The 18,225-nt window shown below is 43.0% G+C and overlaps 1 protein-coding gene across 2 annotated transcripts in view; it reads right to left on the bottom strand.

Annotated features, from left to right (window-relative positions):
• Positions 1-18,225, bottom strand: part of slc1a2b (solute carrier family 1 member 2b) — a 47,063-nt gene that overhangs the window by 13,773 nt on the left and 15,065 nt on the right. For both annotated transcript variants that reach the window (XM_079603409.1, XM_079603408.1), the window contains exons 2-7: positions 2,606-2,745; positions 1,656-1,808; positions 1,191-1,441; positions 659-809; positions 440-566; positions 114-347 (exon numbers count right to left, since the gene is read on the bottom strand). In XM_079603409.1, coding sequence (XP_079459535.1) covers positions 114-347; positions 440-566; positions 659-809; positions 1,191-1,441; positions 1,656-1,808; positions 2,606-2,735 — 1,046 coding nt within the window. In that variant the 5' untranslated portion in view covers positions 2,736-2,745. The remainder of the gene's footprint in view (positions 1-113; positions 348-439; positions 567-658; positions 810-1,190; positions 1,442-1,655; positions 1,809-2,605; positions 2,746-18,225) is intronic.

Genomic DNA, 18,225 nt, shown 5'->3' on the forward strand with positions numbered 1-18,225 from the left:
TTACACGGTTAATAAATGATGCTTGTGATTATGTTGCAATATGTTTTCAAAATGTAAATATATATATAATGTATGGCTACATAGAACGTAGATCATGTAGTGTAACTTCATACCTAGAAGCTGTGCCCAGAGCCGTGATCCAGGCCTGGAAGATTCCCATGAAGAATGTGTAGGGGTTTTTCCTCACAATTGCAAAGTAGATGGCAGGGAGGAATATGGCACCATGGATGATCAGACCAACAATAACCGTCACCATGTACATCCCCAGCTGCCTGGCCACCACCTCCAGATCTTTAATAGAGATGATCTTTCCACAGATCAAGCAGGCGATGCCAAAGGGTGAGTACCTATAAAGTCAGTCCATAATGTGAGTCCATCGGTATAAAACATAATCACTAGACTTCTTATTCAGCTAGAGGACATGCAAAGTCCGACTGACCACATAATCATGATGACAAGCTTCATCACAATCTCATTGAGAATGTTGAAGAACTCAATCATAAGCCTAGCTCTCTCTCCCATCTTGCCCATGCAAATTCCAAAGGCAATGAAGAATCCAATTAGACCTGGAACATATTGAAAGACAAAGATGAAAAAAGATAAATAAATGAAAAGGTAAGGATTTATCTAAAGATATTTGAGAGAATGATTGCCCTACCCAGCACATTCATTCCACTCTTGAACTCGAGAGATTTCTTGACTATGACAATGGGCGGTGGCTTGGTGGCATTAGAGAGATACTCAGACATAGTGCTGTTGATGTCGTCGAGGTCAGGTTGAACTTCTACCTTCTTCACAACGGTCTGGATCTGTACATTGTAGAACATCACCTCAATCAATTCACCATTTTCTTGCAAGTTCCTGTCCCACTTTAACCATTAAGCATTTAATACAGTCTGCGTAGTGTGCTGACACAGTACATATAGCTGTTGATGTTGGTGTTTAAGTGTTCAGTCAGTCAACAGTGTAATTACATGCAGGTATGTACGTAAGAAACTAATGAATTATATTTTCACACTGAATATCCAAATGAATGTGGAAACTTTGCGGATGCTGCATCAATTATTTGTAACTTCTTAAACAGCAAATATAAACATTCGCAGAAACTAATGCATTCTTTTCCCCAGCCATATACATAACACGTATGCGGCATCAACTTTGAATCTCAGCACACAGCCGTGGCGTCGTACCTGCTGGAAGCAAGACTGAACCAAGTTCTCAGGGAAGAGGTTTCTGATAAGGTCAAAAAAGGCATCCAGACTGGAAACCTCATCATTCTTAGCTCCTTCTCCGAGATTCTCCTTGAGTTTTGGATTTCCAGGGTGGATGAGGAGCACCAGGATCACGCCCAGCACCGCAGCAATGATAGTAGTGCTCATGTAATAGATCATGGCTCTGGAACCCAGACGACCACTTGACTTTGCATCCAGACCAGCCAGACCTTGGTTGGGGAAATGGGCATGTCATTGTTTCATATTCACCAGCTCAAATGTCTTGATATATAGCTTGTATGTACAGTATATATCTCTCTCCCTCTGTTTGTTAGTGTAATAACACAACATTATGCGTTATTTATCAGTAGAATTTGTTGTACAGTATGTGGATTCACCATTTCTAACAGTCGACAGCTCATTAAAAGAGGATGTTTGAGTTACCTGTGATTAAGCTGGAGATGATTAAGGGAAGGATGAGCATTTTCAGCATTCTCATTAGAATATCTCCAGGGAAGGCAATGACCATGACGATGTTGTCATCGATCGGAGAAGCGACACGCAGCAGCATACCGAACACCGCTCCCAAAACCACACCTGGGACGGGGGAAAGAGAATCATTTGGACAAAGTATTCCTGAACATATGTGATTCCAAACAAATAATCTCACCACCCAGTTAAGGTCCCCTGAAACCAACTAAATAAATGTGAAAAAATTGCAATAATGCAAGACTGATCATGTGTAGTGGGCTGAATTAGACACAAAATAAAAAAGTCTTATTAAGTCTTGAAATTCAGGTCTGGGTAGTCATATGTACCATGACATACATACGGGATGTTTCCAGATATTGTGTTGTGTGAGGCGTCATTATCCATATCTGTGTGTAGTGAAGGCTCTGGGAATAGTGCAGTGTTTCGCCGTCCAGCTCTACATGTACCTAACACTCTTTACAGCGCTAATGCAGCCCTGCGGAGCCAGATTACTTTCTGGCTTTATAACCCTGCAAAGAAGTTTGTTTGTTACGTCCTAAAACACACACACATCGCACATGTATCACACCCGCCCACGCTGGATTTCTTCAGACACACTTACACACTCTCTAGAGCTAATCGCATATTCACCTGTTCAAATATACAGCGTAACAATGACTTCCGCTGTATTCACTCTGTGTTCAACAATGCTTCGTAAATGAAAGCATCTTTTCTCTGCAGAAATATTCATTCCCCGCAATTAATTTCACTTTATTTGACGGAGGTTTAAAACAAAGACTAGGATTTACAGTCAGCTGTGTCCTGTGGTGTTCTGAGCCTCTACTGTCCAGATGTCCAGTAGTAGCTGTGTGTGTGATCAAGCTGTCCCCGGTCATCACGGTCAGATGTGGAAGAACACTCACCCAGTACAGTCAGTGTGAGCAGCAGGTTCTTGCGCAGCTTCTGGCATATCGTGGCAATTTTGGAGCTTGGCCTCGCCTCAATGGGCTCCAGGTGGCTTTCATGCATTCTGACCTCCACGTGCTTCGGCATGTTTCCAGAACTGCAGAGAAAAACAGACAAAAGAGTAAATAGGTGGAATCATGGCATGAGCATATGAAGGGGCAGCTGGCATTTACATAAAAAAATCATACAGATAACAACAAAACATCTAGGTTAATGAGGTAACCCTGGTTCTCTTTAACGCTCCCTTAACGTTTGACGTTACATCAGAACGACTGATGAATTGGGATCCCGAGTCGTCAGTTGTTCTGGCGTAACGGTGGACATGACTGACTAAAAGGGAACAAGGGTTACATGCTTAACCGAGACGTTCCCTTTGTGGGAACGCGACGCTGCGTAATGATGCAATGGGAACACATGCCGTTGAGAATCATGCCAGTTCATTGGCTGATGGATGACGCCCAAAAGGAGCCTTATTAGCCCATATTTGGCACCACTGCATTAGATGTTTCTGCAAAGGGCACAAGCCCAAGAAGCTACACAGCGTCTTGTTCCAACTCAGGGAATCAGGGTTACATCAGTAACCTACACTTTACAATTTGTTGGAACTCAACGCTGCATGATGACGCAATGGGAATGATATGCAGCCCATGTGTAACATAGTAGCTCACCAATAGGCTATACATAAAATGTAGACCTGTCAAGCGATAAGAACTTGTGATCCAGAGGTCAAACTTATTGGACTTTCAGCCCGAATGCCCAGGGAAGGCAACACACGTGCCACCAAAGCACTAGAAAATGCACCGACTCTATTAGGCAAAGCCAGATCTTAAAGCAGGAACTACATACACCTTCAGTGTCAAAGGACTTGCATCTGAAGATGCTACTGAACACAATTCAGTGTGGAACCAGCAGGATCTTCAATCACTCGTCAGACGCTTGGTAGTCCTCAGTGTCAAGCCTCGGCATCCACTGCTGTGCCTTCATCCAAGGGCTTCTTGAAATGAGTTTGAAAGACTTTCAAGCGTCATAGTGTGCAAGGCTGAAGCCACACAACCACCACTCAAAAGTGGAATTATTTAACTTCAGTTGTAGGACAACGGGCTGAGACAAACTGTGCACTGCAGAAAGAAAAATCAGACACAATGGCACCATGTGTGTACTTATAAGGAAGCTCCGTATGAGTTTTGTTTTAGCGCCATCAGCCAATGAATTGACACGTTTCTATAGCACTGATGTGTTGCCATGGCATCATCACCCTGTGTTCAAGTTCCGACAAATAGCAACTATATTTATACAGTTTTTGTTCAGCAAATCAAGTGATGTATGATGAACATCTAAGGACACTTATTTAATAACAGGTTATTAGTATAAAATTATAACCAGGCCTAAATACTGGAGTTCTCCTTTGTCTTATTTCATATTGGATAGCTTATTTTGTTAGTTTGTCTTTTAAAGTAAATTAAAAGTAATTAAGTTTTCTAATAATACAATTTAAAGCCCTGTTATTACTCCTCTAGCTAAACAATGTTGCTATAAGGTTAACAGGGTTCTTGAATGAGTCGGTGTACATCCACAGTTTATGTCAGATATCAGTTTAACACGACCTCTCCTAAAATCCTGTTTAATCTACATATTGGTTTACTTTGAATTTGAGAAAAATTCAAAATTATAAAATTAGGTCAGAATATATGGTGTGAAAATAAGCAATGTACACGTACACTTAGCAAACGCATTAGCACGGCTCCCTCTGACAGACGCGACACTCGGATGTTCATGTTGGCTGGTCATGTGTGATCTTGTGTAATTACACATTTTTAATTGGATGCGTGTTTAGAGGAACTGGCAGAATGGCACATGTGTCTGTCTTAATGAGGCAATGCCGGTTTCCCAACGGGCAGATCTCCTCGCCAGCTTCAAGGAACACAGATGGAGATCAAGAAGTTTTGCAATTCTTGACGTCTAAGTGAAAATTTATCATCCAAACGTTCTATCGTTTTCAAGTTTGTTGTGTTGTTCACTGATATATGATTCCTGTTCTGTTAAATGGCTTTGGTTTACCTGAACCACACACACACACACACACACACACACACACACACACACACACACACAAACACGCACGCACGCACGCACACACACACACACACAGCAACAGAGAGTGTCCAGACAGAGGTCAGATCTCTGCTTGAGACATTATAACTGTGTCATGAATATTTTTCTTGACCTCAACTACTGTGGTTCAAATTTAACTCATCATTAAAATGTTATAATGTCCTCATGAGGCCAATGTCAAAACCAACCACATGACAGTCAAATGTAATGTTAACCCATAAAGCTAAGGGGTTTCTTAAGTTTGATGATTAATCTGCTATGTTTATGACATATTTATGACAGGTTGTGTTGTCTTGGTAAGTTGTGCAAGACACTGACAGGTTATGATATATTGGTTTATGTCAAGTTGTCATTACAAAGACATCTCAAACAATGTCATATTTGCATTCAAAATGTCATAATTGAGCGAATGACACTTAATGGCAGTTGTCATTGCATAAAACCTCCTTCATATTCATGACATGTGTCATCATGATTATGAAGGTGTCATGTCAGTCTTATGCACACCTCTTCAAGTAAAGTGTTACCGAAATTATGAAAAGACTTAAGACTCACACTTATATATTCATGTTTAACACACCGAGCAAGCATTATATTCAAGGATAGCATTGGGCAAATGAAAAGTCTGTGTGGAAATATGGCATATTCAGACAAGTTCTACCAATGCTCTGCTAATGCAGTGTGACTGCGTCAGAGCCAGATCTGTGAGTGCTTCATTCACGACGGCACAACACAGCAGAAGGTGATGCAGTCAGCCAAGGAAGTGAGCTACAAACATGTCCAAGTTCCCATTGTCAAGGATTCCAGTCGTCCTAGACCTAAACGGGCTTGTCTCTTGCTCTCTGCCAAACAGTTTTTAGGCCAGGGGTCCATAAACTACAGCCCTCTGAAACGCTGTAACCATGCCTGTCACAATACGATCACACTTACAAGACTGCTAAACACAAATCAGCGTTCATGCTCTGCCAGAGACTGACACGCTCATATAGCATTTATATAACCACAAACTTTCAGTGTTTTCAAACAACGTTCAAAATGCAAAGACCTACTAACAATGGAGGTTTATAGTTCGTAATACACACTGATATCTAACATGTGAGGCGTAGGTTGTATTGAGAACTTATGACGAAGGAGTAGAGAAACAAAACAGTCTTTACTATAACAGTAAAGTTCTGTTGAAAGTTCATCCTTGTTGAAAATAAAATGACACAACAAATATCTGTAAAACCACCATCCCCTTATCATCTCATTTAGATTTATAGTGTTGTGTATTATCTAAAATTACTGAGTGTGAGACAACAGGCAATCCCGATATCATTTAAACAATGCGCAGCGATGACCGTCCAGCTGCGGGACAAAAGGTAAAAACAACAGCAGGGTCAGATCTGTCATGTCTAGTCACTGTGAACTTGAACTAAACTCTGGCGAATGCACCTTTAGGGTCGCCATCATGTTCATAATATTGCAAACAAACAAGTGACCAAAAAAATGAAAGTAACATTCATTAACAAATGTAATGCTGGATGAATAAGTAGAGAAACAAAAGAAAACTTAACTAGCGTAAAATATATTTGATTTCTTTGTCGCTCTCAGACGTGAACACCTTCATGCAGTCTTAACCACTGAAATATAGCACATATACTATACGGCTGCGTCATTTACCGAAAGCAACATATTTAATAAAGTAAAACATAATCTAGTTGATCATCAACATCATCAAGGCATTAAAGGGATAGTTCTCCAAAAATGTAAATTAGCCCATGATTTACTCACCCTGAAGTCATCCAAGGTGTATATGGCATTCTTCTTTCAGACGAACACAAACAGAGTTATATTAAAAAATGGCTTCCAAGCTTTATAATGGGAGTCAATGGGAAGAGCTTGAAAGAGTCAGGACATTTTATTATATAACTCTGATTGTATTCGTAAATCATGGGCTAATTAAAATGTTTGGGGGAACTATCCCTTTAAGACAGGATCTGTAAAGCTGCTCTGGAATGTTGTGCACTGTGAAAAGCACTATACAAACAAACCTGAGCTGACTAAGAATGAATTGCCTATTGGTTAACGTACAGAATACACAAGCCTGACTGAACTGGGATTCAGTTCTATCCCAGCATCTAAACAGAGAGATTATTCAGGATCTTCCATTTATGCAGCCTCTCAAAATACAGAAATGTCAGATCAACTGTCCTAGCTAGCATTATGAAGACCTGCTACCATTTCTACCATTGTTGGGAATCCACTCATTCGGGAAGGATGACAGAATGTCTCAAGTGACACATGTAACCATGGTTCCCTGAGAAGGGGAATAAGACACTGCGTTTAAAGACACTTTGGGGAATGCCTCCAGCATTACGATGTCTGAAGTACATCCATCACATGCGAAAATGACATTAGCCTGCGACAGCCGTGACATCACTCTAGTGCAACCGTGAGTATAAAAGGCCATCTAAAGTACGCATCATCAGTATTTTTGTCTGAAGGGGACGTGACCAGGAATACCCAAAGCATGACAGTGAGACGCAGTGTCTCGTTCCCCTTCTCAGGGAACCATGGTTACATGCATATCTGAGATGTTCCCTTTCATTTACATTACATCACATTTAATAATTTAGCCGACGTTTTTATCCAAAGTGACTAACTAAAGAGGAGCGCAATAGAAGCAAATAAACCAACAATAGGGCAACAATATGCAAGTGCCATGACCAGTCCCAGTTAGTCCAGCACAGTACATCTAGCAGTTTTTTTTAAAAATAGTAATGTTAGTATTAATGGGTCAAGTGTTGCAGAAAAAGATGCGTCTTCAGCCGTTTCTTGAAAATGGCTAAAGACTCAGCAGCTCGGCTGGAGTTAGGCAGGTCATTCTACCAGCTTGAGACAGTCAGTTCACTTGTAGATCGCAAGCTTCTGGATGGCACGTAGGTCTGAAGTGATGAGTTCAGGTATAGGGGTGCAGAGCCAGTGGTTGTTCTGTAGGCAAACATCAGTGCCTTGAATTTGATGCTTGCGGCTTCTAGCAACCAATGCAATTTTATGAGGAGAGGTGTGACGTGTGCTTTTAAATGGGAACTCGCACTGGGTCCAAAGACACTTTGGGGAACGAGTACCCACTCTGCCATGCTGAGAGAATAAATGGCTATGACAAGCACAAAGAAAGGCTCCACGGACATAGATGCCGTAGACCAATCCCTCACTCCAGTCAAACATGGAACTGTCAGTGACTCTATTCCCTATGGCCACAACCGAAGCTCCAAGCCCTATGCAAGGAAGAACCTGCCTGCCGTTAATTCCTCCTTACCGGGGCGGGCATCCAGTGCCCATCCCAAGGACACAGCTCCAAGGTCTGATAATGCCAGCCTTCCTGACAGGTATTACCTTTAAGATAATACTGCCAAAAAGAAACATAAGTTCCTTCGAGTGTCACTATACTAGGGGGATCTGGTTAAACCCCTAAAAAAACACTTGAAGATGTTAAAGAAATGCTCCACCCTGCCTGACTCGAAGTCAGCATCTCTGGGTCAAATATTACTAATACGGCCCGAAACGGGTTCTCCGGAGGCCTCAGCAAAACCACTCTAGTAACACTAAAGTAAGATGAGGCCAACCATACTCAACCTCAAAGATAGTTTACCAAGTTTGCCTCACAGAGGGTCTAAACACTTGGTGTTCCTGTCTAGCTGCGGCTCCGGTGAGGCTAGGCTACGCTTAACATAAAAGACAGCTTATCACAGCAGCCCAAAGAGAGCCGAGACACTTGATATCATCTAGCTGGAGCTCAGGAGAGTGAAGACCTAAAATACAACTCTCATGATGAGAAGAGACTGAAATACACTCACTTTAAAGACAGCTTGTCACAGTGGTCTTGATGTCACTGTCTAGATGGGCTCCAGAGAGCAGAGGCCTGAGAGAAGGCCAACCAAGCTCAAACCTGAAGACAACTCATCACAGCGACTCCAAAAAGAGCTGACACACTTGATATACTGCTTAGCTGGTCTCAGCCAAACAGCACTCTAGAAATAAGAGGCCAACCATACTTTTCCTTAAAGACAGCTTATCACAGCGGCCCAAGAGAGAGCCAAAGAGGAGAGGCCAGACACACTTAACCTAAAAGACAGTCATCACAGCAGCCTATGGTGGACTGACACACTTGATGTCACTGTCAAGCCTCGGTTCAGATGAGCGGCGGCCTAACAGAACTATTCTCTAGCAAGAGAAGCGGCCAGACAAATTCATCCTAAAAGACAGCAATCACAGCGGCCCGCGGAGAGCTGACACGCTTGTTGCCGTTGCCCACCCGCAGCTCAGGTGAGCGGAGGCCCAACAGAGTTACTTTCCAGAAAGAGAGGCCACGCACACTCAACCTAAAAGACAGCCATCACAGCGGCCCCCAGTGAGCCGACACACTTGATGTTCTGCTTTAAAAGCACCTCCAAACCCCCCCACTCAAGGTCTTAGAAGGAGGGGGGGAGGAACTGAGGAATTTTTTTAACTGCATACTTGGCTTTAATAACCTCCCTCAATACAAATCCTTTCTTGTTTTCCTCAAGTCCCGCCTCTCGTGTCTTGATACTCACAGGGGGAGGAGCCTGAGTGGCGACACTCTGCCTCTGGGTCTGCCTGTGGTCCGCAGACGCAGACGGCTCAGGGTCCACCAAGGTTTGAGGCACAGACCTGTATTAATCTTTTCTAAGCTGCAGACCGTGCCCTTTCCTATCTGAACTTATCGACCACCGTCTCGACAGATGTGCCGAAGAGCTCAGAGGGTGAGACTGGTACATCGAGAAGAAAGTGTTTCTTTTTCTCCACGATGTCAGCCAGATTGATCCCCAGATGTCTCTCCATGGCCACCATTGCACAATCAATTGCGACGGCTGTCTGTTTGGAGGCCCGGAGAGTAAGATCAGTGACCGCTTCAGGGACAGTCCTTTGCCGACATGCAGGTCTTTAAGCAGGTTCGCCTGGTAGGCCTTCAACACTGCCTTTGAGTGAAAAGCCCCACCGGCCTGACCCACATCTGCATATGTCCTGCCATTGAGCTTTGATGTTACTAATAATGGCTTTGACTGCAGGGTTGGAGTCTTTAACATCAATGTTTCCCCGATTTAAAGACAGATGAGAGGCATCGATGCATATCCACGCTTTTGCATCCCCTCCACATTCACATAATTTGCATGTTGACAGAGATGAATGCGAGCAGAATATATATTTTTCCAGGACCTCTCCACCTCGCTGTGAATCTGCGGCTTCTCGCGTTTCCAAGCAAGATCTAATCTCTCAGACACGAGGGCCATTACCTCTAACAGTTCATTGTACACAGGGCAGGCAGGTTGAGCGGGCTCCATTACCATATCTTCACCCTCAACAGCCACATCCTGCTCTTGCTGGCTCGACGCCAGAAGAGCGCTATCAGAGGATTCAAGCGAGAGAACATCCGCATCCAGCAGATCGCTCACGTTGGCAGCAGAGGAATGAGAAAGAAACATACCTCGCTCGAAATCCTCTGCTAGCTTGACCTGCGAGCCCCGGGATCTCAGTCTCCACTGGGCCTCAGTTGCATCAGGTCCCAGGATTTTTCATGGAAAAACTCTCACAGTCTGTGCATGGAGAGTGTATTCTCCAGCGTCAGATAATGCGTACACGGGGGAACGCACTTCCTGAAACACTTGTCAGAGAGTTTTTCTGCCATTGTTTGGCCATTGTTTTTCGCCTTCACACGCTTCAAAACAAATGGTCTCCTGAAGACAAAAAAGCTGATGACGTGCACTCTAGGTGGCCTTTTATACTCACGGTCGCACTAGAGTGATGTCACCACTGTCGCAGGCCAATGGCATTGTCTCGTTTTTCAAAACGGACAAAATGTCTGTGAACTCAGTGTGAGTTCCTATTTAAAAGGAAATCCCTTGAGTTATAATTCCTAGTATAACATCATAGGTGATATGCAGTGTATGTGTGTGACTCAGGTAAACCCTAAGTTAGGGGTTAGGGGACAAATCTTTAATCAATCAATCAATACATTTTTGGTCCCCATGAGGAAAACAGCATATAAATCATACAAAGTTTCTGTGATGGGTAGGTTTAGTATAGGGGGATAGAATATATATAGTTTGTACAGTAAAAAAATCATTATGTCTATGGAAAGTCCCCATAAAACATGAAAACATAACGTGTGTGTGTGTGTGTTTGTGTGTGTGGGTATGTGTGTTTGATGTGGCCATGCCAAAGGAGGCCAGTGAAAGGTAACAGAGAATTCACTCTTTTTTTCTCTCTAACTTGGCCAGGACCATGTGAAGTTTCCCGGCTACCCATCTGAGGGCTTTTGTCCTTCCCCAAAGTGTCAGTGCCCCCTTCTTCCTCCCTTTGGGTTTAATCTGGCATGGAGAGGGATGCCGGAGGATGCCAGCCCCATTCAGCCCGCTGATGTCATGCATATGCCCACCGTGGGAGAGCGGCGGATGGACTCGGAGGGGGGCAGGACCCATTCTCCTCTCGCTCAATCCGCTCTCTATCGGGATGAATCACTCTTTCAGGAATGGCAGCCCACTGTGAGGCACAATTGATGGCGATTATCCCAATTTTATGCTACTGTCCAGAGTGAAGAGATTCTCCCTCTGACTCTCTTTCTCCCTGTGTCTCTCTCTGACAGCTATTACAACCTTTTGGCCCTTCTTGAATTAACACACACACACACACACACACACACACACACACACACACACACACACACACACACACACACACACACACACACACACACACACACACAGTAAAAGATAGATGAAAAGCACCTAAACATCTGAAATAAAGATGTTGATAAAATAAACATCACTGCAATCAAATGTTCAATACACACGTTCATTAGACTATAATATCTTTAGTCAATGTCGATAATACCAGTGCTGATGTAATATCACACTCAGTTTGCTTTCAGACTTTTGCTAGTTCTTATTGCTCACACTCTTAAAAATAAAAGTTATTTTCTTTACTAGCTCCATGAAGAACCATTAACATCCCTGGAATCTGTCGTTTGCACAAAAGCTTCTTTAGATTTTTTTTTTTAATGTTCTTCACACAAAGAAAAAGATGGTTCTTTTCAGAACTGATCACTGAAAGGTTCTTTGGTGATCCAAAAATGTTTAATCAATGGCATCCCTGTGAAAAAAACCATTTGGAACCTTTATTTTCTTTCTCAAGTGAGACAGAATGACACAAACTACATTTACAGGAATGTTCACATGATCTTGCAGTATTGTAGATACTTCCAGAATCTGTGTGATGCTGTGAATTTAGATAAATCTCTCTTGTATGTTATTTCATGAATAGGTCTTATAGCTTAAAACTAAAATCTAAAGATAAAATCTAAAGACTAAAAGCATAATACACAATCAATCACAATCAAGGTTTTCTTTTCATAGTGAACTGTGGTTGAGAAATACCACCTGAATCTTAATCATATCATAGTGTCCTAACCAGGCAGTATGGGTCAGAGTCACGACTGCGGTGACACACACACACACACACACACACACACACACACACACACACACACACACACACACACACACACACACACACACACACACACACACACACACACACACACACAGTCTGGGGTCAAGACTCGGGGCAACAGTGAGTGTCCAGACAGAGGTCAGATCTGTGCTGGAGGACACACACACACAAGGACACACACGTGCATCCCATTGGGTCAAATCAAAGAGCAAGGGGAAAAAAGTTTCCGTTTTTGAGTTTTAATAACTGAATCACACTAACTCGCACAATGCAATTTAACACCAAACTATCTGAATTCTGTCCGCTGTCCTGCAGAGTTTAGCTCCAGCCCTGAACACACTCCGCTGTATCTCTGCAGTGACCCTGAAGACCCCGATCAGCTTGTTCAGGAGTGTGTGATCAGGGTTAGGGTTAGGGCTAGGGTTAGGGTTAGGCTGGAGGTAAGAAGCCCTGCTCTACAGGAATCTTCTGGACTGTTGTCTCACATACATGTCTAGCATTGCTTATTTTAGTTACTCTTCATCACTGTGTATAAATATTATAATTTGATTAAAATATAGAATCTTTAGAGCAAAATTAATGCAAAGGAAAGAATGAAAATACTTCAAAATACACAAATAATTCATATTTAAAAGTATTTAAATGATAATTATTACTGCATAAAAAGTAGTCAAATACACGTATAGTGTCAACTTCTGAAAAGTAGCAACTTTCACAACTACCAGTGCATCCTTTTCTCCATCTACTGTAGAAAAGAGAAATCACCGGAGCGTGTGATGGTGTCATTGAGCCCTGCACCTCCGTGATGCTGTGAGGTGAGCTATACGCACATGAGTGACCCATATGTGCACTCCATCAGTGTGCATGGACGCACTCGTACAGTGTGGGGAACGGGCTCCGGCTGTAATGAGCGAGTGATTAGGGATTCTGCGCACAGGTTTCAGACGCGAGCGGTAATGATGTGCTCAGATCATTCTGGTTGAAGGGTTAGCAGGCCTTCATTCATCTATAGTGAGCACACAGAGGGGCCCTCAGGGGCCGAGGCCCGCCGCAATCTCTCTCTCTTTCACATGCTTTCTCTTTCTCACTTATTTTCTTTCATTCTATACTTTATTTTGTCCAGATTCCTTCTCACGTAACTACTGTGCACTGGCTTGCGTGCCAAGTGTTTTGTCAGATTCCACAAAGCTTTTCCACAGGAATATTTTCAACACAATGTTTACAGAGATCATTTGTGCCATTCTGTGGAGTGCGACCGAAAATAATTCCCTCATCTCTTTGTATTTATAAACGGAATGTGTTTTAATGGAAGTCTAGCATGCACTATGAATGTTTCAACTACAGTGTAACAGTAAGACACAGGTTAACATGAGTCTACTTTGGTAGAATTCTGTGTAAAATTATGTCTGATCTCATGTCATAATCGGCTTAAAAAGTAACCATGGCTACTTCTGCTTGGCACATTATCTACGTGAAGAAACCATAAAGAGATGTGACACATCCATAAAACACGGTTTACATGAAGCCACAAGAATTACACCAAACCACAAGTGCATCCCACAACTACACAGATCAATCAATAATTCAACCAACCAACCAATCAACCAACCAACCAACCAACCAACCAACCAACCAACCAACCAACCAACCAACCCACCAACCAACCAACACACCAACCAACCAACCAACCAACCAACCAACCAAGCAACACACCAACCAACCAACCAACCAACCAACCCACCAACCAACCAACACACCAACCAACCAACCAACCAACCAACCAACCAAGCAACACACCAACCAACCAACCAACCAACCAACCAACCAACATTTTTATCTGAAGAATGCAAAGTGTTTTAAAGTGGACCTATACTGCTTTTCATCGTGTTCATCTTTCTTTAGTGTGTAATGTTGCTGTATGCGCATGAAAAAGCTCCACAAAGCTCCAAAGTCCCTCCAGCGGGAGTTATTCTCTAGATCCGTGTCAGTGTTTCTGAACTCCCTGAAACGCCTCCATTGTGGTCTTGAGTTTCTTCCAGGAACGAACACATCACAATATTCCTCATTTCAATAATTAAAGGGTAACTCGTCAAAATTGAACATAGGCTCTTTTTGTTAATCTACCCAAGTCAAACTTTCATGTAAAACCATAATTAGAATGGAAATGGCACTTTTAAGATGGACCGGGCACTAGGGGCACTTCTATGATAGCATCAAAATAGCTATTTTTAAAACACTAAGAAGAAAAAACACTGGAATTTTGTCAGTCAAAAGTAGCCGATCTCCGAATGCAACGTAACATGAGGAGAATAAAGATGGAAAGCTCCTAAAGCTTGTTTCCATATAAATTCTAAGTGTCCAAGTTATCATGCTTTTCAATGGAATTACAAGTTTGTGACTTGAGTCATGTTACGGGCGGACGGACACCACCCTTAACATAAAGGAGAGACGCACACAGATCGGCTCGTATAAAAATATAGGGGTATTTATTAACAGAAAAGATCTCAAAGATTAGGTAGGTTATGCTACTATAACCAAGATCTTGCTGAAGCGGAACGTTTCTACTGCCGGGTGGACGTCAGGACAGCAACTTGTCAGCTTGATTCCCAGGCTCTGTGTGCGCACTTCGGTGTGCTCTCAGTAGCCTGTTATAGCGCAAGCAGGCTGCGCTCAGGTGTGGCTCATCTGTAATTAAGACACACACACACACACTGCATGCACTCAAACACCTGTAGCAACAGACACCAAAGCTGGGGGACGTAACACCCCCACCCCAAAATGGTGACCTGTCGCCATATATTGAATATGACAACTCCCTTTCTGTTCTGTGTTCAGCTCACTGTTCGAACCAACCCAGACAATAGAGTTCCAGCTACACATAATCATTACCTCAAAGTAAGGCTTACCTGCATGTGAAAATAAATTATAATTAATAGAAAGGTATTATTAACAACACCTTAACATATAGGTAATTTTTCAACCCAAAAGGGTCCCATGCAAGTTAACTTTCAAATTATAAAAAATTTTTTTTTTATAAACACAAATCTATATAAACTTTAAGTTTATTAAGTATCCACCCTAGATAACGCATCTGCGACAACATTGTCAATTCCTCGCACATGCACAATTTGGAGGTTAAACGGTTGAAACAACAAACTCCAGCGCATTAACCTACGGTTCGAATTGTACATGCGACTGAGGAACTTGAGTGGATCATGGTCAGTGTAAATCTTAATTGGATGTACTGTAGAGCCTAAATACACTTCGAAGTGTTGAATGGCTAGAACTAAGGCCAAAGTCTCTTGTTCGATAGTGGAGTACTTTTGCTGGGCCGAACTAAATTTCTTAGAGTAGAAACTCACAGGATGGTCTAATTTGTCTGCGCCTGATTGTAAAAGTACGGCACCGGCGCCTACATTGCTGGCATCTACAGCAAGCTGAAACGGCTTGTTAAAGTCTGGCGCAGCTAGCACGGGAGCAGTCAACAAGAGAGCTTTGACATTTTCAAAGGCTCTATTACAGGACTCAGTCCAGTCAAATTTAGTCTTTGGGCTCAATAAGTTAGTGAGGGGACAGACCACGGTCGAGAAGTTCTTGCAAAAACTGCGGTAGTAGCCTACCATTCCTAAGAATCTGCGTAGCGCGCGCCGATCGCAAGGCACAGGAAACTCCTGAATAGCGGCCACCTTAGCCATTACTGGCAAAACATGTCCTCTGCCCACTACACGCCCTAGATAAGTGATAGTGGCTTTTCCGAACTCACATTTAGCGAGATTAATTGTGAGATTGGCATTGGATAGTCTACAGAAAAGCTCTCGAAGCTGTGTAACATGTTCGGACCAATGTGTACTATATAGGACTATGTCGTCCAAATATGCCTCACAATTTGACATTCCTGCTAAAACGATGTTTACCAAACGCTGGAATGAGGCAGGAGCGTTTCGCATTCCGAAAGCCATCACATTATAATGCATAAACGCATCTGGGGTCACAAAAGCTGAAATCTGTTTGGCTCTAAGTGAAAGGGGCACTTGCCAGTAACCTTTTAGTAGGTCGATCTTAGTGACAAAAGAGGCGGAACCAACACGGTCCACACAGTCATCCATCCGCGGTAACGGATAACAGTCGGGCAGTGTGACGGAATTAACCCGCCTGTAGTCCGTACAGAACCGGTAAGTGCCGTCAGGTTTGCCAACTAAAAGGCACGGAGAGCTCCAAGGGCTAGAGCTAGACTCAGCTATCTTATTCTTTACCATATACTCAACCTCTCGCTGCAGGATAGCGCGCTTCTCTGGGTTTACTCTATATGGGTGCTGTTTAATCGGGCCATTATCACCCACATTTATGTCATGTTCCAGGACCGTAGTTACAGTTGGAACATCTCCGAACAACTCAGGGAAATCATTTAGTACAGATAATATGTCAGCTGTTTGAGGGGGAGTTAAATGTGGTAAATGGTTTGCCATATCCGACAGCATAACAGAGTTATTGAGTCGACCTTCAATCACACATCGCGACGGAGGAGTAACTTCGTCATCATCCTCTACTAGTGAAGAAAGTAACACTGAAGACTCGACTGGACCGGGTAAGTCAAGATTACGCAAGTCATTTTTAACACATTCACGCGTGTGATACGGTTTGAGCATGTTTACATGACAGACGCGAGAATGTCGTCGCCTATCTGGGGTTAAAATGACATAATCAAGGTCTGATATTTTCTTTTCCACAGTATATGGTCCTCTGAAGCGTGCCTGAAACACAGAACCAGGCACGGGTAAGAGAACCAACACGTGGTCTCCTGGCTTAAACGAACGGGTTCTTGCTTTTCGATCATACCACGTTTTCATGTTATACTGAGTTTTTTCTAAATTCTCTCTAGCGAGTTCACGTGCCCTGTTTAGTCGGGAGTGAACCTCGCTTATAAACTGTATTACGCTATGAGACGTAGGTTTGCTCAACCACTGATCTTTAATGACACTTAAAGGCGTGCGAACGTTGTGACCAAACACTAGCTCGGCAGGGCTGAAGCCAGTTGATTCTTGTATAACTTCTCTAGAGGCCATAAGCATCCAAGGAACCGCATCTTCCCAGTCTGTACCCACTTCCAAACAGTACGCGCGCAGCATAGATTTTAGCGTCTGGTGGTAACGTTCAAGTGCACCTTGACTTTCCGGATGGAATGCACTAGAAAGGTGGTGCTTAATTTGGAGTGACTTCAGGACTTGAGAAAAGACACGCGAAGTAAAATTTGTTCCTTGGTCACTTTGAATGACTTTCGGTAGCCCCACAAAAGAAAAGAACTTTAATAAAGCCCTGTACACAATTCTAGCAGTGATCTTCCTCAGAGGAACTGCCTCAGGGAAGCGAGTCGCAGTACACATAATGGTTAATAAGTACTGATAACCACCTTTTGACCGCGGTAGAGGGCCGACGCAGTCAATAATTACCCTCTCAAAAGACTCACCCATGGCAGGTATAGGGTACAACGGTGCAGGTGGAATTATCTGGTTTGGTTTACCACTAACCTGACAGATATGGCACGTTTTACAATACTGCCGCACATCGCGTTTCAGCCCAGGCCAGAAAAAGTGACGAAGAACACGGTTGAAGGTTTTAGTCACGCCTAAATGGCCAGAAACAGCATTATGCGCGACACTCAAAATAGCGCATCTGTTTTCGGATGGTATAACGATTTGCTAAATTTCATTCCACTCATTACCTCTCTGAGGTCTCCACCTCCGCATAAGCAAACCATCTCTGATGTAGTAGCTCGGGCTCTCGTTTGCACAATCTGAAACAGTTTGAACAGCATTAAAACATGAAACAAGAGTGGGGTCTTTTTGTTGAGCATTAATAAGTTTCTCTAATGACAACGACACATCTAATTGTTTTTTCTCTTTTATCTCATTCATTACAGGCACCTGCCTACTACAGTTCTGAGTATAAGTGGGTT

The sequence above is a fragment of the Phoxinus phoxinus genome, assembly GCF_949152265.1.
Source record: "Phoxinus phoxinus genome assembly, chromosome: 25".
Taxonomy (NCBI): domain Eukaryota; kingdom Metazoa; phylum Chordata; class Actinopteri; order Cypriniformes; family Leuciscidae; genus Phoxinus; species Phoxinus phoxinus.